Source organism: Hemitrygon akajei, chromosome 8, assembly GCF_048418815.1.
Source record: "Hemitrygon akajei chromosome 8, sHemAka1.3, whole genome shotgun sequence".
NCBI classification, from domain to species: Eukaryota; Metazoa; Chordata; class Chondrichthyes; order Myliobatiformes; family Dasyatidae; genus Hemitrygon; species Hemitrygon akajei.
Genome location: NC_133131.1, coordinates 12,532,270 through 12,555,876, shown reverse-complemented (window position 1 = coordinate 12,555,876; position 23,607 = coordinate 12,532,270). Strand labels below are relative to the sequence as shown.

At 39.2% G+C, this 23,607-nt stretch overlaps 1 protein-coding gene across 3 annotated transcripts in view; it reads right to left on the bottom strand.

Moving 5' to 3' along the window:
* The window catches only part of LOC140731644 (kinase suppressor of Ras 1-like), a 182,242-nt gene extending 159,394 nt beyond the window's left edge, over positions 1-22,848 (bottom strand). For all 3 annotated transcript variants that reach the window (XM_073053264.1, XM_073053265.1, XM_073053266.1), the window contains exon 1: positions 22,354-22,848. In XM_073053264.1, the coding sequence (XP_072909365.1) occupies positions 22,354-22,623 (270 nt within the window). In that variant the 5' untranslated portion in view covers positions 22,624-22,848. The remainder of the gene's footprint in view (positions 1-22,353) is intronic.
* Positions 22,849-23,607: the final 759 nt, after the last annotated feature.

The window sequence follows — 23,607 nt, the reverse complement described above, 5'->3', positions numbered from 1 at the left end:
AAAGCAGTTACATTGTGATGTAGTCAAAAAAGTAACCATTCCCCCTCTCCTCCTACCCCAGCTTCAGCAGTTCTCCCAGAATATGACAGAAAGAAATACAAATTCCAAGTAAATTTATTATCAAAGTACATACATGTCATCATATACAACCCTGAGATTCATTTTCTTGCAGGCATACTCCATAAATCCATACTAGAACAATAAGCATAATAGAATCAATGAAAAACCACACTAACTTGGGCATTCAACCAGTGTGCAAAAGACAAACTGTGCAAATACAAAATAAAGAAATAATACTAAAACATTGTTTCAATGTAATCACTCACCTATGAACTGTGACAGCTGCCTCAAAAAGATGGCAAAATAACCTGCCAAAAAATTGTCTCTCATCACCAAAGGTCTCTTACTACCAAACAATATGTCTCACATAAATCTGCCAAATGATGATGCAATCCAAGCCGAACAACAAAACAAGAAGTAATCAGCACAAACAATAAGCATCAATACTGCAAAAAAAATCTGTAACCAGAGGGATGTGCAGTCTGACATTTACTACTAAAATGAACACAAAAATAAACTCAAATCTCTAACATGCTTTTACCAATGGTTTTTTGTGCCTGCAGTTTACTTTAAAAGGCATTTTTTATCTGCTCAGGTGTGTCTGATACATTCATGGTATGACGGATGTGGAAAGTCAAAGAGATTAAAAAAAGCTTGAAAGAGGAAAAAAACTATTTCCAGAGTGTACTTTCCAGAGCTCAGTCTGCAACATTCCACAGAATCTAACACAAACACAGCAAATTATAATACAATACTAACTGAGCTTACATTAAAATTGAAATTTGTTGAAGTAATAATTTGATAAATCTGGTGACCAGATTGTTTACTGTTTACTAAAACTGAAACCAAAGTATTTACTGAAATGGAACAAATGAGCTATCTGCTTTCCCACCTTACAGTTATAAGCCAAATTCACTGGCTTTACTGGTAGGTTAGTTGATATTATTCCACCTACATAAGATGATAGATTTATGGGAATCAAACTCCTGTGAAGCTTTATCATGCACAATCTTTTCAATGATAATAAATAAGCAAATTCTGGGAAGACAAATGGCCACAGGTGCCACAACTTAAATATCACTGGCCTTTCCTACACCAGCATCAACTCTGGAGCCGTTGAAACCACTGATCATCATTATAGTGATACATGCAATGATTAAGCAACATGAACAAAAGGAATCGATGTGACAAGTGGGCTTGCAAAGAGAAATGTATTCATACTGACTGGTTTATTTCTTGTCACAAACATTTTGAATGCTTTCATATTTCTTCTCCCACTACAGATGCCTTCAGGTTATAAACGTCCTACATATGAATGAGCTCCCATAATATTATTAAATTCAAAAGTCCAACATGTACTATTCCTAAGAACTGTATAACTACTTTCCTCATTCTCCCCCCTCCCCCAACCTTTTTTTTTGTATGTTTTTTTTCTTTCCTGTGCATCTAGTGCCATTCATAACAATACTGTGGAGGCATGGTTACCCTCGTGAACTTTCCGATCCAAAGACAACAATTAATGGTAAAAAAAAACTATAATTTCTTCAAAACTAACAAATAAGCTTCAAGACCTAGGGCTCAATACCTCCTTGTGCAACTGGAGCCTCCATTTCATCACTTGCAGACCCCAGTCAGTTTGGATTGGCAATGTAGAGGCAAATAAATACATTAGAGGCTAGAAAGAGACATTTGGATAGATATATGGATATGAGGAAGTTGGAAGGATATGGACATGGTGTAAGTAGGAAGGCTTAGTGTTTGGGTGTTTTTGATTTACTTTTTAGCTGATATGGCACAACATTGTGGGCCAAATGGCCTATTCCTGTGCTGTAGTGTTCTATGGTCTACATTAATCTCCTCCACAATCTTCCTCAGCACAGACACACAAGGTTGTGTGCTTAGCCCCAGCTCTACTCACTTAATACTCACGACTGTGAGGCTAAGCACAGCTCCACTGCCATATTTAAGTTTGCTGAACGGTGGTGATGAATTAGCATATAGGAGGGATATTGAGAAGCTGGCTGAATGGTGCCACAACAACAACCTCTCACTCAACGTCTGCAAGACAGAGGAACTGATTACTGATTTCAGGAGGAGAATCCAGAGGTCTATGAGCTAGTCCTCATTGAGGGAACAGAGATGGACAGGACCAGCAACATTTAATTCCCTGATGTTATCATTTCAAAGGATCTGTCCTGGGTTCAGCATATAAGTGCCAACATGAAGAAATAACAGCAGCGCCTCTACTTTCTTAGACGTTTGGGAAAATTCGGCATGTCATCTAAAGCTTAGACAAACTTCTATAGATATATAGTGGAGAGTATATCGACTGGTTGTATCACAACCTAGTATGGAAACACTAATATCCTAATACAGAAAAGCCCACATAAAGTAGTGGATGTGGCCCAGTCCATCATGGTTAAAACCATCCCCAGCATTGAACACATCCACATGGAGCACTGTCACAGGAAAGCAGCATCCATCATCAAGAACCCACACCATCTACGCCATACTCACTCCTTGCTGCTGCCATCAGGAAGGTACAGGTGCCTCAGGATCCACATCACCTGGTACAAGGATAGCTATTACCCCTCAACCATCAAGCTCTTGAACCAGAGGGGATAACTTCAACTTCACTCAACAGGAGCGCATCTGTAGATGTGAACTTCCCACTAATCAGGACATTTACAGAGGCAGGTGCATAGAAATGGTACTGCAGCATAAAAGCCAGGACTAACAGGTGCCATGACAACTTCTTCCCACCAGGACATCAGACTGATTAATTCATGCTGATACATATTGACTGCACTGTTGTAAATACTATTTACAGGTACGTTTAACGTCCTCGATGCATTCTGTGAAATCGGGCATTCTGTGAAATCGGACATTATGTGATTTGGACATTGTGCAAACACCAACTTTGCCTCTTGCTGCTGCTAACACTAGGAGTGGTTTTGCTGCGTTTGGAAGCCATGATGCACTTCACGGTAATATTTTCGAAAGAAAATTAAACAGAGAGATAACACTACTACACTCAAGAGACACGCGATACATGAGATTGGTTACGTCCACTAAGTCACTTTCTCCGATCGGGACTACGTAAATATATGCGACCGGATGTTGTCCGAATGGACCTTAAGCAGCGCACACCTGTGTTACAAATTAATATAAATTGCACATTTAGACAGAGACGTAACGTAAAAATTTTTACTCATGTACATGAAGGATGTAGGTAATAAATCCAATGCAGGTCAACTTCACTCGCCCCATTACTGAACTGTTCCCACTGAACTGGACTCACTTTCAAGAGTTCTTCATCTCATCCTCTCAATACTATTTATTTGTTTGTTTGTTTGTTATTTCCTTTTTATCTCTTTTCTTTTGTATTTGCAGAGTTTGGGTTTATTTGCACATTGGTTGTTGTCTGCCCTGTTGGGTGTAAACTTCGATTCCATCGTGTTTATTGTATTTTCTGTGATTTTGCACAAGAATAGGAATTTCAGGATAGTATATGTACTTCGATAATAAATTTACTTTGAACTCTTTGAAGGATGTATTTACAGCCTCACGTCAGTAGGAAAAGTAGCTATGTAGATAAATTGTGCATAGTTATTTTTTATTTTGAGATACAGCACAGTACAGGCCCATACCAGCCCAATGAGCCTGCACCACCCAGTTATATCTATGTGAGAAATTGTAAGGATAACAGGGTTATATTAGTGGAAAATTTTAATTTCCCCAGAATTAACTGGATCATCCAGAGTGTTAAAGACCTGGAAAGGGTGGAGTTTGTGAAATGTATCTAGGAATATTTCATTCACTCCCAGATGAGTTCAATGCCTTTTATAGTCGCTTTGACCATCACAACACGGAGACACCTTGATAAACTCTCAAGCCCCCGATGACACTGTGATTTCAGTTTCTGAGGCCGAAGTGAAAGCAGCTGTAAGGAGAGTGAACCCACAGAAAGCACCTGGCCCAGACGAGGTATCTGGCCGAGTACTAAAGACCTGTGCATATCAACTGGCTGGAGTGTTCACTGAGATATTTAACCTTTCAGCAGTCTGAGGTACCCAGCTGTTTGCCTAAGAAGAATGTGGTAATCTGCCTCAATGACTATCATCAAGTAGCACTTACATATATCCACTGTGATGAAATGCTTTGAGATTCGTGATAAAACACAACAACTCCTGGGCTGAGAAGCGACTTGGATCCACTCCAATTTGCTACCATCACAGCAAGTCAACAGCAGATGCTCATTGGCTCTTCACTCAATCCTAGAACATCTGGACAGTGAAGATGCACAAAGCAGGATGCCCTTCACCGACCACAGCTTAGCATTTAATACTACCATTCCCTCAAAATTAATCAATAAACTTCAAGACTTGGGCCTCAATACCTCCTTGTGCAACTGGAGCCTCGACTTACTCACTTACAGACCCCAGTCAGTTCAAATTGGCAATATGTCCTCCACAATCTCCCTCAGGCTGTCTGCTTAGACCCCTGTTCCACTCACTTTATACTTATGACTGTGAGGCTATGCACAGCTCCATTGCCATACTTAAATTTGCTGATGACACCACAGTCATTGGCCAAATCAAAGGTGGTGATAAATCAGCATATAGAGGGGAGAAGTCTGCCTGAGTGGTGTCATAACAACCTCTCTCTCAAATCTAAAGCAGCTAAAGCTTCTTGATGTATGCTGGAAGGCTTGGTATCTCTGATTCTCAGAGGGTTAGTGTGTTGGACTATTGTGCTTGTACGCATTCATTACTGAAGAGTCAACAACTTGAATTGTCTGTGCAGTTCTAGAAGAACAATAACTCCAAGAATTTGGACCAAAAGAATATATCTGCTGCCATTGGGGAAATGGAATTTGGATTATCTGAAGCACATCCACAATAACTTAAAAGAAAAAGATTAGCTTTATTTGCCACATGTACATTGAAGTGTACAGTAATTGTACAGCAAAATGCATTGTTTTTGTCAAATCAAATCAGCGAGGATTGAACTGGACAACCTGCAAGTGTCGCCACACTTCCGTTGCCAACATAGCATGCCCTCAACTCACTGACCCTATCCATGTGTCTTTGGAATATGGGAAAAACTGAAGCACATGGAAGAAACTCACAGGATCACACAGAGAATGTACAAATTCCTTACAGACAGCAGTGAGAATTGAATCCCAATCCTAACACCCGGCACTGTAAAGCAATTGCACTAATCACTATGCTACTATGCTGACTTTGAAATACTTAGCCACGAGTTCATTATTGCTGTGTCGAAACTACAAGGGACCTCCTATATAAGGATTACAAGGGTTATAAGTGGGCAACTGGAAACAACCAATAAATGTCAGCCTTTCCAGCGATGCCCACATTCCATGAGTGAAGACTCAGAAGTACCATAACAATTTCAAGGGTTTCACTTCAAACCTACATTGGGTTTAAAATACAACTGCAAAACTACGAAATCCACTTTGATACCCAAGAACATTCACAGCACATTTAACTTCATTGTTGCAACAAAATGTAGAGTTAAAGCACTGCAATACTAAACTTCAAAATCAAGAAGACCTAGAGTCATCAACCACTGATCTCATTTTGGATAATAGTTTTAGAATTAAACTGTTGTATTTAAATTATTTCTCTTAGCCTCTCTTAAGCGAAAGACAGGCTTCCTATGGATCATTTCTAATACTGAAGTGCAAGGGGTGTTGAGGGGTGTTTTCACCTGCAGCATTATGCTCAACATGTCTTGCAGGTATTAACTCTATTTGTACACGGGAATAGATAAAACTCAGAAGGCTAAGATTCATGACAAGAGTCTTTGTTCTGAAATAATTCGACTATTTTTGTAGTATTTCTTTAAACAAAAGGAATGGCAAAAATAAGTCAAGGTGGGTGCAATTTTCAGAGTCTTTATTCTTTAAAAATGCATAAAAGTTGGAGGCAAAATTTAATACAAAAAAAAACCATGAAAATTTCAGGTGTGTTAAACAAAATATTACAGCTTAAAATCTTTATTTCAATCTGATAACTATTAAACCTTGTCCCTTATTAAAAATCATTCATGACCTTCAACCAAAATTTGACAATGTGACTTGGCAGCTTTTTCCTTCAATGGAAGAACATCGTGTTACTCTGTATTCTTCCCAACATGCATCTTGGCAACAAGAGCCTTTAACAGTATGTGCAATCCCAGAGAATTGACCAAACAGTCATTTTTTGATCCACATAGAGTAAAAACAGTTACTGTAGCTAGGCATCCAGGAAAAAAAAGTAGTTTGAAGAAAAGTCAAATCACATCATTAATGAGAAAACTTTCAGAAACCATTGCCATGGTCAATAATCAACTTATTTGGAACAGTAACTTTTTTTTAAATTCAAAGTGTCTAAAAAATCTGATTGAAGTTCTCTAATGAAGTGAAAGACTGATAATATTAATACAGCAGAGAATATATACAAGGTCTTTCCAAGTACAACAAAGCAAATACTGTGGAAGAGTGGTGATAGAATATATTTTCTTAACTGTAAAATATGCTGTGGAATCTCTCAAGGGCTCAATCGATATATTACTTTTCTTGTTACAAATAAGTGACCTGATTTAAGCTTGGGAGATACATTTTTTTAAGTTTACATAATGATAGAAACTGACAATGTTATGAATTCCAAGCAGAAAAGTGACCCAGGCAAAAAATTTTATGTAATCAAAATAGCCTTGAAAATGCTACGGCTGAGGTTTAGCAAGGATTATGGCTTTTAATTGTGCACAAACGACCCATCCACCTACCCTGTCAATCACAATCTGCCTCACTGGCGGAAGACTGTGGCTCCCACATTGACCTCATTAGCCACGTCAGAATGCATAATATCCTAAATGGAAGTGTCCTCCTCATTCTAAAAGGATTGGCTATAGAGAAGAAGAATAGAGATTTGAGAAATTGGTATTTTGGTGGAAAGCATACTTGCACATTAAAACTTTGGAGCATAGTACCTGAAAGGATGGTGGCAGTCAATTCGATCAGAACTTTCAGAAGGCAGTTATATAGCTGAAAAAAGGCTTGTTTGCAAGGTTAAAGTACAAAAGCAAATTGCAAAGCTCTTCTACAGATTCAGTACTACCAGAACTCCTCAAAAGTATTCACTCCAAACTCAAACTCCCCAAGGGCGTCAATTATTTTACAAAAACCAACATATCATTAGTGGCGCATGGCCAAGTGGTTAAGGCGTTGGACTAGCGATCTGAAGGTCGTGAGTTCAAGCCCCAGCCAAGGCAGCGTGTTGTGTCCTTGATGAAGGCGCTTAACCAAACATTGCTCCAGTCCACCCAGTTGAAAATGGGTACCAGCAAAATGCTGGGGGTAAACCTCACGATAGACTGGTGTTCTATCTGGGGGGGGGGGGGGGGGAAGAGAAGGAGTCTCGTACTCTGTCGCTTCACACCACGGAAACCAGCATGAGCACCAGCCTGATGAACCTATAAGGTTCGGGACAGACTTTAACTTTTAACACATCATTACTTCTGCTGCCCTTATCCTACCCTACATCAAGGGTCAAATTTCACGCCACATGCCGGTGATAATAAACCTGATTCTGATTCACTCATTATACCTCATCTTATTGATCTTCAATTCGCTCTGCCTGGGGCTCTTCTGGAATCCCTGCACTAAACCAATTCTATTCTAAGCTTTCTGTTTGATCCCCTCAGACCATCGCTTAAATCAAGATTTTAGTCAGCCTTCCTAAACTTGTTTCATTTATCACCTATTTTTAAATTAAGTACTTTTCTAAAGCTAAGACAGACATATCAAAACAAGCAATTGTTGCTCAAAGGGGCCTCCTTGCCTCTAGGCCAAGGCATTACAACGTACTATAATTGCCCTCCCTTATCTTAAACCTTAACAGTGTGGATATACAAAGCAGACTCACAAAACACTGTTCATTGCTCCACACAAAAATAGAATCTCACTTCGTTTTGACACTCTTATTTTTAAGATGGTTTATTTTTAGCTTCTTCTACTTACATTTAATGCATTAATGGTTCAATGGATTACTGTATCCATCAATTTTTTAAACTGTCAGTCTTGTATCCACAAAACACAGGAGAGTACACAAGCTACTTCCAACAGGATAATTTCAGCTAAATGAAAACCAACATCTGTTTATCCAATCACAAGGCACCACTTCACTCTCTGGCTTGTCCAAATATGTCAAACACAGATGAATGCCATAAGCCAAATAACCCATAGCAGGAGAACCTAATTACAGCCATAAAAATTAACTAATCTACAAACATTTAATAAAGTTTATGTAATGAGTTTCAGCAAAAAAAAATTTTAGAACCAAACTGAAAATCTGTTAAGTTTTCTCCAAACTAAACAATTGAGGGTATCTACACTTCTCCAATTCTAGCCTCTTTGTCTTTCACAAATTTTATCTATCACTGGTACCTTTGCCATTAGCAGTCAAGGCCCAAAAATTTGCAATTCCTTTGTCAAACATCTCTGCTTCCTTCCTCCTCGAAGACACTCCTTAAAACCTGCCTCTTGCAAAATTTTTGGCTGTATGCCCTTACATGACTTGAAGTCAATTTTATGTTTGGTAATACTCCTGTGAATGAGATGTTAAAGAACCTATAAAGATGGAAGTTATTGTGTAATAAAAATAAAGAGCATTACACAGATTTTCAATGCCTAGAAATATGCAGCTCACCATCAAAATCATACTTGAATACAACTACAATAGGAAACAGATGGCATTTTTGGATTTGTGAGGTGATTTACTGCAATTTGAGTCAGTACAGTACTGGTTAAACCAGAAAGGATGTGAAATGGCATCACCTCACTTCTGAATCAGCTGAGTAATTTAAGAACAGTAATGGGGAACAAATTGACCTGAAGCATTTCAGTCCTTCATCAAGGTTAAGAAATACAATTATATGTGTCAATGTTTCCAAAAGATATTTCACAAAATCTGCACCTGCACAGATCTCTTCAGGATCAATAATTATCATCTAAACTTTTCTACGTAATCGCCCACAAATGTTTCAATCATAATTACAACCTTAGCTACTTGCAAATGGTTGGGGGAAGAAGAAACACATGTACTGCTTCAGCAGCCCAGATCATTTTGAATCTGCCTTATGGCATTTTCTCATTATCTTTGGGAACTTTGTTTCTATACTTTCGCATCACCCTATCAAAGAAGCAGAGGTACAAATTTGTTGCACATAATGTTGGAACACTATGTTTACAATTTACTCTCTAAACTTTCAGAGGTAACCAGGGAGTTAAAACAGTCCAAAATATACATGCTGCCACAAAAGACACTGCTGTGTGTTTGTTCTTGCAGAAACGTGGCTCCAGGACAACATCCTATGCACCAATCTTGTCATTCCACAGATTGTGCTAATATCATCTGGTGACTAAGTGCTATCATAACCATACTGTGCTGTGTGTTTTATGTGACTGCATGCACTATTTTGCACCTTGGACCTGGAAGAACAATGTTTCATTTAACTGCATACATGTGTATGGTTGAATGACAATTGAACTAATTCCATTGAGGGTAAATGAAACAGAATATCCAGTTGAGCATTTAACAAAGAGGTGCATTTTGTCTGTTTCCAAGTTGAAGCGTATTTAGTTCATAATTCTGCCTCGGTCAGCTGAGGAGAATTTCATTTAACCATTGTGAATGTGCAGTCTGTCCACACTGAAGTTGCTAATTTCTAATTCTAATTCACTCACGTGGTAGGGTGTGTGTGGAACGAGCTGCTGGCAGATGTGGTGGATGCAAGTGTGATTGCAAAATTTTAAATTTGGATAGGTACATGGATGGTAGATGTATGAAAAACTATGGTCTAGGTGTGGGTCAATGGAATAAGTTTAACATGGACCAGATGGACAAAAGGGCCTATTTCTGTGGTGGTGTGCTCTATAATTAATTTTTTAGTTGTCCTGCAATTTCCCTACACCTATATTTTACTACCTCTTAATTTGGGGCAAAGTTTGCTACATATTAGTATTTTGATGTTTAAAATCCTGCCACTGCTTGAAAGGAGTTTTTGTATATTCTCCCCATGACCACTTGAGTTTCCCCCCACAGTCCAAAGATGTACCAGTTAGTAAGTCAATTGGTCATGGTGGATTGTCCTATGTTTCGGCTAGGAATAAAATTGGAGGATTGCAAGGCTTATTCTGTGTGGTATCTCAATAATTAATTAATAAATAAATAACCAGCCACCAAAACCATCTATTTTCAGGCAGTTTATTAGCATTGAACCTGAAAAACAGCTCACATCCAAAATCTGATTTTACAGCATCCCTGGTTACATTCTCTGTTGCACTCATTTCGAATTATGTAAAGTCTATTTTCATTAGATCATAAAGTCCATATGTACTAAAAGTTGCTCTTCAACTTATCCATATCTCTATAAATACACCCTTTAATTTATAGAACCAAACACTGAAACAAACCCTTTGGCTCACTGAGTCTGTGCCAACTATATCTAAGCTCATACTGCAACATTCACAGAGAAATATGGATCTACAAAAGATAAGTTGTCTGTAAATTTTCATGTATTAGCATCTAAGCTTCTGCTTTGGGTGGAGAAAGAAAACACTTGCAAAGCAGAATTAGACATTTGAGTTTGTAACACCAATTTGAGATGGCAACACCATCCCTACTGTAAAGTATGGTGGAGGGAGCATCATGCTATGGGGTCACTTTTCAGCAGCAGAGACTGGAAATCTGGTCAGTATTGATAAGAAGATGAATTCTGTTAAATACAGAGAGACCCTGAATAAAAACCTGCCAGCTTCTGCCAGAAAGCTTAAACTGAGGGCGAAAGTTCACCTTTTAGCAGGACAACAAACCAAAGCACACTGCCAGAACAACCATGGAGTGGCTTCAAATGAAGAAAACTGATGTCCTTGAGTGGCCCAGAGTCTTGACCGTAACCTGATTGAACATCTCCGACTGTCCACCGTTGCTCCCCATCTAACCTAGCACAGCTTGTGCAATTATGCAAGGAGCAATGGGCAAATCTTGCTCCATCACACTGTGCAAAGCTAACAGAGACATATCCAAAGAGACAACTTAACTGGCTGTAATAGCTGTGAGAGATGGTTCAACTAAGCTTTTGAATTTTTAGTTTTACATGCTTTACAATTTTCTGTTTTTTGAGCTCTAACGGTGGGGGAAAATAGCATGTGATCACAAATTAAAATGCTCAGTTAAATTGATCAAAATCCCTGCTTGTAATACTCATTTATGTGAATAAAGAGTTGAGGACTGAATATTTTTTCAAAGCACTGTAAATCAAAAGTTCAGTTATTACAAATGTCAAAACGATAGAAAATTAAGCCTTCCCCGACAATACCAAGTCATGAAGTATATATACAAAGGAGAAATGCATATCCATCAGGAAATAAAAACAAAACAGCTGGACCTCCTCCAATTACAGACACAGAAGATAGCCATGAAGGTTACTGGACTTATGAACCTCTTAAGGGTGCTTGGGTTGGAAGATAACAATAGGAGAACAGGGACCAAGCCCTGCCTGACACAGATAAAACAGCATGAAAGATTCTGCCAATTCTCTGCCAACATGATCATGCACAAACACAATGCTGGTTATCGTTACAGTGAACAAAAACATGCTGCTCTTTGTGAGCTGGCTGGGGTGTGAGATCAACTGCTCAACAGGGCTCATCAAATTCAACAAACTTCTATTGTATTCCAATTCACTCACCCAGTACTCCTGTTCAAGGACAGCTAACAATCGTTTATTTTAACACCTTGAGAAAAAGAATACTCTAATACCAGCCTCAAGTGCATTGTCACTTAATAATAATCTCAAGATGTGAAGTATTTCAAACTGTGCTCTCTCTCAAAGATCCCAGGTGAAAATGAATCAAAAGGATAAATGAATGCTTTGACAGGCTACGTAAGCAACAGCCTTCCACCTCCAAAAAAATGGAGCTGCAAAATTAATGTCATGACATGTTACAGTGAAGATTCTATGCAAAATATGATTGCATAATTAATACAAGAAAAACAGAAAATGATGGAAACACCCAGCATATTAAACAGCATCTGTATAAAGTGAAGCAGAGTTAATGTTTCTGATCCAAGCTCCTTTTGTCAGTACTGGAGAAAGGAAAACAAGTTAGTTTTAATATGCAAAGAGGATGGGTTGGAATAGATAGACAAAGGGAATCTCTCTGATGAAGTGAAACCAAGCATCCACAAGGATAAGTTGTAGAAATCATCTGGTTGATAGACTAAAGGGGAAATTTGAATCATGGAATAATACAGCACAGAAACAGGCCCTTTGTCCCAACTGATTCATGCTGACTACAGCATCCTCCTTGCTAGTCCCAATAGCTAGTGTTTGGCTCATGTACCTATCCAAATACCTCTTAAATGTTGCAACTGTACCCACCTCAACCACTTCCTCAGGTAGTGCATCCCAGGTAATCACTATTCGGTGTACTGAAGTTGCCTTTTAAAGGGGCTGCATGTGTGTATGTATAAGGCTATGAAGCAAAGATAGCTGAGTGAAAATACAAATGTAAACGTTGTAAAATAAAGGTTGTGTGGCATGCCCAGCTGTTCAGATTTTGCTGATGAAAGAAAAATTGAGCCAATATCACTGATGAATGACCTACCGCAGAAATGGCCTGTTGTGATAGAAACAGAAAGCAGGTTATCTGAAGTTACAGAAGTCCATATCGAGTCTAAAATGCTGCAACATGCCCTCATGGCCTGCAATATTTGATCCCCTCAGCCAAGTTGCTAATACAGATCATGAATAGCTAAATCAAAGTACCAGTCACTGTGTTACCCATCTACTCAGGGAGAGAAAACTTCATTTATTCCAACTCTTTGCTGTTTCTGTGTTAACCAATCCTCAAATAATTCCTGTAAATTACACCCAAATTCATGTCCACCAACCTCCTGTATGGAATCTTATTCAAAATCTAATTGTACCAAATACTGATCCTTCTTAGCTATTCTATTATTCCTATCTTTAATGAAATTCAGTGGATTAAGTAAACATGATTTCCCTTCCAGAAGTCCATGGCAACTCTGCTTGAACTTATTCTTTTGCTAAGGGTTCTGTTATTATATCATAGATTCATCAAGCTCCCTGCCAATGATGTTTGGCTAACAAGTCAGCAATTTCTCTCTCACTCCCTTTTCAAACAGTAGAATCACACTTGCTAACCTCAAATCTTCAGGAACCATCTCAGAATCTATAAAATGCAGTGAGATAACAGCCAATGCATCCACCATTTCTACACAAATCTGGAATGTAGGCCACTGAGTGTGGGACTTCTCGGCTCTCAATCTCACCAACTTAACTACTACTATTTTTGTTTAATATTTCTACCATTTCTTTATTCCCTATTATAAATTTTCTTGTCTCTGTTTACAGGTGATCCATATTTGTCCTTGCTATTCTCTTCCTTGTTATATATCTATAGAAACACCTACCATCTAATCTTAAATTCCATAAGAGTTAATTCCCATACAAGAGGGCGTACAGGAGCGAGATATGGCAACTAGTGGAGTGGTGTCGCAGCAACAACCTGACACTCAATGTTAGTAAGATGAAAGAGTTGATTGTGGACTTCCAGATGGGTAAGATGAAGGAACACATACCAATCCTCATAGAGGGATCAGAAGTGGAGACAGTGAGCAGTTTCATGTTCCTGGGTGTCTAGATCTCTGAGGATCTAACCTGGTCCCAACATATCCAAGCAACACACAATAAAATGCTGGTGGAACTCAGCAGGCCAGGCAGCATCTATAGGAAGAAGCACTGTCGATGTTTCGGGCCGAGACCCTTCGTCAGGACTAACTGAAAGAAACAATAGTAAGAGATTTGAAAGTAGGAGGGGGAGGGGGAAATCCGAAATGATAGGAGAAGACAGGAGGGGGTGGGGTGAAGCCGAGAGCTGGAAAGGTGATTGGCAAAAGGGATACAGAGCTGGAGAAGGGAAAGGATCATGGGACGGGAGGCCTAGCGGGGAAAGAAAGGGGGAGGGGAGCACCAGAGGGAGATGGAGAACAGGCAAAGAGTGATGGGCAGAGAGAGAAAAAAAAGGAGGGTGGAATAAATAAATCAGGGATAGGGTAAGAACGGGAGGAGGGGCATTAACAGAAGTTAGAGAAATCAATGTTCATGCTATCAGGTTGGGGCTACCCAGACGGAATATAAGGTGTTGTTCCTCCAACCTGAGTGTGGCTTCATCTTGACAGTACAGGAGGCCATGGATAGACATATCAGAATGGCAATGGGATGTGGAATTAAAATGTGTGGCCACTGGGAGATCCTGCTTTCTCTGGCAGACAGAGCATAGGTGTACATAAACCTCAAAGTATTAAAGGGATGGAGGTTACAAAGAAATGGAATAGCAGGATCATGGAAATATTTGAAGCAAATACAGAACTGTGTTTTTAAAAGACCAAAATATTGTCAGGGTAAATAGGTCAACAGATACAGGAGTGATAGACAAAAGGGACATGGTGGCAGTCAGTTCAAGTAGTTCAAGATTGTTTGATACCATTTCCAGTACATGTATAAAGGAGAACAAAATAATTGTTAATCCAGATCCAGTGTAGCATAGAACACAGTAAGATTTTAAAAAACGCAGAAATATAAATATACAAGATAGCTTATATACAGAAATTGAAAATGGGAACAAATTTTGGATGACTATGAACAGAGATCACAAGGGTGCAGATTAGAATTCCTGAGGTACTGAGTGGAGGGCAGCATTGAACAAGGATGCCAAGCAGTGGTGAGAATGCATAATCTAGAGATCGTAGGGTCAAACATGGTATCCAACACAACACAATTCAGTTTCTGAAGGCACATGGGTAAAATAAATTGAACATTGTGAATATGTTGAAATTCTTTACAGATTACATTGTTCCACAGAGCAGAAAACTGATGAGAAGCACTGTTTCTCTATATTTCTAAAAACATTAAATACCATTGTAATTTCAACTTTTTTTTAAAACTGTGAACAACATGACTCCAGGCTATTTAACAAGTTTACACTATTAAATGCCGATTATTAAATCTGGGCTTATTAAAAGTTGTCTAGACCGTTTAAACTGTCTAAGATACTTTGACAGTCACTTATTTTACAGTTGCAAAACACAAACATGACAAAAGTCAGCTTTAGATCATTACAAACTGATAAGGTAGGAGAGGATGAGAAAGAAACCATAAAAGTTTTAACACTAGATCTCAAGACGTGAATGACAGGTTCATCAAAAATATTACACATAGTCTCATGGTCAGAATCAAATGCACCAATGATAAGATACTGAAGAACCATGAGACTTTCATTCAATAAAAATATCAAAGCTGATATGCTGACTCAAATTTTATACAAAGATTATATCCAATATATTTTCATTCCATTGTTTTCATCAAAGTGAATAACATCTTGTTCTTAAGTCAATGACCATGCAATATTTTAAATCTCTACACGTCATGAACTGTACAGTTTGTGTACAAGTCACTTCATTAAATTTAAGATTCAAAACACATCTAAGATTGGATAACCTTTAGAGAAAGCACAGATGCAAACAAGTTTCTTCAACATTTGTTCAGCACATTCTAAACTAATGAGGCACATGAAGGAAAGAGAAACTCTTTCAAAATCTTACAGGAATTTAGGAAAGAAAAACTGACAGCATACAAAAGATCTGCTTGCTTTGGTACTGAATACATAATCTGTCTCCTATGAGAAATGAATATCAGAAAATGATTACTGATATATATTTCACCATTCTCCAGGCAATTCTACTTTTGCATTCTCTTGCCAAATCAAGGCTCAAGATGATCTGGCTGTTTTCACCCAATTTAGGTCATTTTTTCTGGAAGGTTTGCTCTGTGTGGAAATAATCCTCACAAACCAAAAAAACACTAAGTTAATCAAACTACAAAAATAGTGTTTGCTTCCAGTTTTATACTTTGGCATTACATTACCCCACAACCAGAACTGCAATCCAAATGGTGACTTTTTTTTAAAAACTAAATAAATAGAGGGCTGATATTTATGTCATCATAGAAATACCATGGTTAACATTTCAAATTTAACACAAATAAATGCAAGAACTAAAAAGTAGGATATAAACTAAGTCAACATAGGTTGAGTGTACTAGGCCTTTTCTCCTTGGAGCGACGGAGGATGAGAGGTGATCCGATAGAGGTGTATACGATGTTAAGGGGCATTGATCACGTGGATAGCCAGAGGCTTTTTTCCAGGGCTGAAATGGCTAACACAAGGGGATATAGTTTTAAAGAAATGGGTTCCAAGGGGATGTCAGGGGTAATTTTTTCACACAGAGAGTGGTGGATGTGTGGAATGCACTACCAGTGGCAGTGGTGGATCTGATACAATAGGGTATTTTAAGAGCCTCTTAGATAGGTAAATGAAGCTATTAAATTAGAGGGCTATGCACTAGGGAAATTCTAGACAGTCTCTTGAGTAGGTTACATGACTCAACATTGTGGGCCCAAGGGCCTGTAATGTGCTGTAAATTTCTATGTTCTATGACATGAAAAATAAGTAGCAATGAAATGCTTAACAACCACAAACAGCTAAAAACAATTATGTTTACCATATAATATAAAAATGTATTTCGGGGCCACCCAATTACACCCGTGACCAATTGACCTACTAAACAATACTGCTTTGAAATGTGGGAGGTAACCGGAGCACCCAAAGAGAACTCATACCGTCAGAGAGATGTATAAATTCCTTACAGACAGTGGCAGGAATCAAACCCGGGCTGCTGGCTCTGTAATAGCATTATTCTAACTGTGCCACCTCAAGTATTCAGGAAATAATGGGCATCTTTGGCACCATTACATGATCACATAATGCCACCTGCAAATTATAACCATTATTCATTTTTGACCAAAGTGCATAAAACAATTCAATTAACACATGGAGCTTTCAGATTATCTTTCAAAAGAAAATTTATTCTGCACAAATTCAAAATGTGGACAATTCAAAGTTCAAAGTAAATTATTATTCCTTCAACCCCCGTAAGTGTTACTCGTTGAGCACTGAACAGCTTCAAGTTGAACAACTAAAAAAGGAGAAATGCATGATTCTAAATGCCAAATCTAGCAAGAAAGAAATGCAAATACAACAATTTGTCATCCAGATATGTCACAATTGCACTATACTAGTGCAAGGGGACACATGCCATAGGGAGATAAGCTGAAACACCCAGAGGTCAAGGGAAAGCAACGTGGCACTGTATTTGCATCACATCTTTTCTTTACAGTAAACAGATCTCCCAGCAACAGTCATCCTAATTTATTCTGTATTAGAATACATCTACACAGAATACAAGTCAACATTAGCAATTTTATTTACTCTGACGGGAACAGTATTTAATCAAATGTCTAGCTAATCAGTCTTATTGAATGTAGTCATTGATTCTACCTCACTGCAACACAAATATCAACTTCCCCTAAAAAAATTTACCTACCGGTAACTGATTCAAAGTTAGAAAATACTAGAAGAAACAGATTAGAAAATATAAAGGCTTCATTTTACTCAATAATCACTATCATTAAATAAATATTTATATAGTACTTAAGGATGTTGAAGTAAAATACATATTTCAGCAGCCAAACAAACAATGCAGGTTATACTTCAGCTCTGATTAAAGAGCATAGACTTGAAATGTTAACTGTTGCTCACCAAAAATACTTCCTGATCTTCAGCATTGATCAGACTTTGGTTTAATGTTTTGAGCCCAACTTAAACGCTTATGGTAGACACTGAAGAATATCAAGAAAATAAACAAAGTACAGGGTCGAGTTTCGTAAATTTGTGTAATCCTGGGTCTTTGAGACCCATATCCCAGGTTCCATTTCAAAAGAACACTGTTAACCTGAACAGCTACAGGTCAGTAATAATAACAGGGAATGAATGACTTCAGAAGGGATAATCATGCTGTTGAAGTCCTGTTATATGTTCATAAAAGACAGGCACACACATATAATGCCATAGACAAGGCATGACAAAGTACAATTTTGAAATTACCAAGGAGTATAAAAGTAGTATAGGATTAAGTAAGGTGAAGGGGTGGGGTGGCAGTCAGCCAGAAATAATTAAAAATTAGTTCAGAGAGATATAACAAGCAGCATTTGGAAATGGACCCAAGCTTTCATTAACTGCTGAAATAAGTGACAGCATGCTATTGAAGAGGCGGCACGGGTTGTTTAGAAAAATAATGGACTAGATGTTCAAGTAATTCACAGCTCAGGCATTAAAAGATGGAAATGAGTGGAGTGTACTTCAGAATGAGTGTTAAGAATGCAGAACTAAACAAAGGCAAAGCAAGAAATTGTCCATACATGAATAAGTTAGTGATTTCTCCACCTTGTGTGCAATGGTGCTGCCTGAAATTGTGTAACAGACCAAACAGATGGTTGCCTCCAAAAAGTTCAATCAAAAAAACAAATTTCTTGTCCTAAAGCAATACTGAAATACTAAAAATTCTGGAAAATATTTAATAAATTAGGTAATCTGTGCAGAGTTAACTTTCATCTTGACACATCCTGTCACATGATATCAAAATTCAAGGCCATCCACTTCTAAAGGACTAAGTTTGATTCTACAAGTGGACCAATTTAACAATATTTTTGTAAAATTTGTCCAGGGATCACATCAAGTTTCTGACAGCCTCATCGCTTTAACCCTTGAAGATATTCATTCACCTCAGACTTTGGCCTCCAAAGCATCTTTAGCTATAGCCATGTCACCACCAAAAAATAACATTGTTTAGAGATTCAGAGGAGACCACTCAGACCTTCATGCCTGCTCTTCTATTCATATACTTGGACAATTACCTGTCTCAGATACACAGGTACAGAGGAACACCCCCAACCCTGAGTTCAACAAGTTTACCTCTGGGAATCAATGTGTGCTAACACTGGAATCTTTCCCTGCCCATTCATTTTAATATATTTTCAGTCATTTGTATTGTACAATTTCTACCCACTTTCAATAAGACAAGAAAACATAGATTGTTCTACCTTGGGAGCCACATCTTAACAAATATAGATATCAATAATGAAATTTATTGAGGCCTTAGCACGCCAGGAAAATAGTATTTGAAGACCAAGACCTCAAACCAGGCCTCGCTCCCCTCCTGTATGCTTATGAAATATAAACTATCTCAAAGCACTGCTTAAAGACCACATTAGTGACATATAAAGTAAGATAATGTAGCCAAATTTGCAAATGAACCAAACATGAGGAATGAACAGTTTGTGGAAAAAGTGGCCAAAAAAGTAGAAAATTAAGGCATAATATTGGGAAATGAACGAACAGATTACTTAAGTAAGGACTGCAGAAAGCTGCAGCACAAAGGAACATAAAGGTTCCTTCTCATGAAACACAAAGCTAGTATACAGGTGCAATGAGCAATCAGGAAACACTCTCAAGGGGTTACAAGCCCAAACAATTGTTTGCTCCAGAAGTTTCTGACGCCAAATCCATGAAGCTATTCCAAATTGGAAAAAAAAAACAGACTTTCAATCTGTGAGGGAATTGCAGGTGATGGTGATAGAGTGGGGTCGTGAACTTGAGAAAGGTTGTATCTTACTTAATGGTGAAGCAGGTTCAAGGGACAAAATAGCCAACCTCCTGCAGTGGTGGCATGTAGTTACATTTCTATTTCTTATTTTCAGAAGACTACCACCACCATTGCTGCAGAAATCTCTGGATGATTGTATGAAATCAGCTCTAATGCTCAGGCCACATTACTCTCATGCCCAAAACCAAACTCCCAGAAGAAACATCAAGACAGACTATTAGCAGGTGGACAAAGGAAACAATTCAATCACCTTCTCAACTCCCTGAGAAAAGGGATTCATGGAATCTCAGTTCCAGCCAACTCAAAATGGAGGAACAGCATTCAGATCCTCCAGTCCATTTGTCAGAAACATAAAAGATTCAAAGTACCTGCCAGAGGAAGCATGCCACCTCCCAAACTACTATCAACAGGCTTTATCAAGTGACTTCTGTCCCATCAATGACACCAACTGTGGGGTCCCACACTGGGTTCTGATGTGGCTGAAGAAGTCAAAGAACTGGGGTAGAAGGAAGTCATCCTCAATCCCAAGAGCACGGAAGAGGAAATGATCAAAAATAAATTCTGGTGGGTAATTAGTATGAACGTTTACTGTAAATGTCGCAGCTCTAAGCTGGTCTTCTCAGCCTCTGCTCCAGAATTTACTTCACTAATATGAATACAATCAGGGCTAAATCTACACTAAGAAGTTTTAGTACTTTGAGCGAGAATTGTCCTCCACAACACGTGAACCAACAGGATACAACTAAATTAACTTAAAGATACAGGAATTCCCACCCAGCACATGCAGTCACTCTTCAATCACCAACCTGTTTTATCAACAAACCCAGGGTTACTTTGAGAAAATAGATCAGAATGCTTATTCACGTCAACTCCCTGTTTTTCAGCCATATTATAAAGTGCCACACGCTTTGCTAGTATTGAATCAGCCTTCTACCTTTGTGCGGCGGTGTATTTATGTTCACTAAACGAGGAGGAGTTGTGATCTATTTTTGGGAACAGCCGCAGCACTACACGCAACGCACCACAACTGAGACCAATATTACTTCATGGCTCAATAATCCAGAAAGGACTTTCGTTCTGTTACCACCCAACATCCACAAAGCAGATCGCGACCCAAAGAAAACTTCCATTACTTAATGACGTTAATCTTGATTATCGTTCACAGGTTTATATTTTTTTAAGTCACATAAATCGATACATTTACATTACTTATCCTGCTAAGGACACTGACCGTGGCTCTTAAAAGATAAAAATGTTTCCTTTCAAGCGAATTGCTTACAAAGGGCAATCGAGTCCTCCTGCAATGGAGCGACGCCTCATTTTCTGTTGAAGTGGGTTATGCTGATCTCATCTGTGTGGACGCGTTTGTCTGGTACAACACAGGCCCGTCGCTTGCACGGAGACCGGAGAAGAAGGGGAAACAGCCTTCAAAATGCACTTACATGAAAACAATCAACCGTGATCCTAATGCGCCGGGAGAAACTGCGATTCCACCCCCTTTTCAAAAACTGACGACATGACTAATGCCTGTCTGAACATGCTTAAACATTTCCAAGCGAGTTGTGACAGCGGCTTACCAAGATCAAACAAAAATGCTGACACCCGTAATAGAACAGCGCCAAAAAAAATTAAGCCATCTCTGTGAAAGTTCTGCGAATCCCTACGATTAAGTACAAAGCAGTAAGTCTCTTCGGCCGCAATGCAGCCTGAAAAAAAAGTGTATCTGCTTACCAACATGTGTTGCTTTGCGATTAAGGGTTAACGCCAGCTGTTGGTCCTAGTTAAACCCACAGCCAAGACAAGAAATAATAATTTAATGCCTAACCGTGAGTAAACTTTAAATTATGTCACACGTAATATTTGAAGATTAGAAACACCCTTCACTACAGTTTTATTTCGTACCCAGTACAGCTGGGCTGACACAGAAATAATGCTTCGATTTTGCTGGGCAAAGGACGAAATTAAAAAGTGCGTAATTTCAACCTTGTAATAATTTACAGCGTTGTTGCAATTTATATGCATATTAGCTCTGAGCAAAAGCAATTGGTTGAGGTCAGACAAGAGACAGCTATATGTTGTGCGCTCAAAAACGCAGACAGCAGTGTGCTTGAGAGAGACTGCATAGCAAGAGCAGGTGCAAAATTTATGGATTATCACTTGAATCGGAAAATCGTGTATAAATACCCGTTCATTAGGAAAAAAAAAGACCCGGTTTGCTGGCTCATATTTCCGTGTTTGGTATCTATGTTTCGTAAATTTTAAAGGAGGGAGTCTAGTCAGGTGGGACTCTTCCCCACAACCCCCTCCCCACCATCCCAAATGCTTTTCTAAGCACATTAGGAAAACAGACAGGGCTTTTTTTTTACATCTAAAAGCTGCTCCTGATCTACCTTGACTTAAAACTGCAGGAGGGGTTGTGAGGGCTCTGCAGGCATTGCCCCCCTTCTCATTTGATCCCTAAAGGCACTGGCTGGATTTGGAAGTAACCCCGTGGTGGAGATTGCAGATGGGTGACCAGGACCACCCAGCATCTCCCAATGCACTGTGACCGACCGACCCACCCACCCACATTTGGGATCAGGACTGACACTGGTCAGCACAGCCGGGTCTGGCTACCAAAGCAAAAGAGGCACCATGTTACCTCCAGCATGCGAATCTCCTGTTGCGTCAGATCGTTGGACGCAGCGCATTTGGTCCTGAGCCCTTCCAGACTGGAGATGCTGATGTCGATCATGTCCTGGTTGAGCTCGCACTGCTGCATGGCTTTGCCTAAACTCAGCTCCCCTTCCTCTTCTTCCTCCTCGTCCTCCTCCTCCTCCTCTTCTTCTTCCCCTTCCTCTTCAGCAACTGAAGCCTTCTTTATTTTACCACTGGGCTTGGGTTGTTGACCCTTGTTGTTCTCTTCAGCCATTCCTAAACATTCGGCCTGCTTTTACAATGCAATTCAACCTCCCTCTTAAACAAAACTGCAAAATAAGTTTTCTTCACGCGGGAAAATTAATATAGTTTTCTTTTTTAAAAAATGCAAATACAAAAATAGGGCAGCGCAAGTGCGTTAATTTGCAAATCCCTCCTTCAGGAGCACATCCGAAGCTCGACACAGAGGACCGGCTCCTTTTTCCTTCTGCTTCTTCTTCTTTTCCCTTCAGTGGATGGGGGAGGGGAGGAGAGGCCCAGCGGTTGCTAGGGTCACGCGCGGCGCTTTCTGGGACTTGTAGTCGTGTCGCTCTTCGGGCAGGGCGGCGGGACAGACAAACTACAACTCCCACAAGGCGTCGCTCGCCCTCCTGCCTCCCGGGCCCGCAACCTGGCCCAATTAGGCACTTTGGTCCCTGCCTTCGCAGATTCGTTTCATGTTACTGGGGCTTCCTTGGAAACTCTCCTGCTTTTGTTATTTTGTATAATGTACTTTAAAAAAAAGAGCAAAAAAAATTACTGCCTTTACCGAATAAAACTACAAAACAAATGCAATGAAAACAATAACTAGCAGGTTATCTGATGATGTCATTTTACTGGTTGCAGGACCTTGCTGTGCACAAATTGGTTGCCATCTGTTTGACTGCAGCTTAAATAAAGCTCCTCTCCTGGTTGCCACATCTTTTGGGAGCCTGACAGGATGGATAGGGATAGATTTGCTGGCTGCAGGCTTCTTCCGCTAGGTGGGAGCCTAGCAGATTGGCACACCTTCCTCTAGACTCCATTGGGAAGGTGGTTATCGTAAAATGATACCTATTGTAAGTGAGCCAGGGGAGAATCAGTACGAATGTATAGGCATGTATACAGAGAAATAAGTAGAGGAAACGGGATTGATGCAGTTCTGGTATTGACCCAAATGGATTGAATGCTTCCTTTAAACAAAAAAAGTAAAATATGAACTTGAAAATTAAATTTTGTT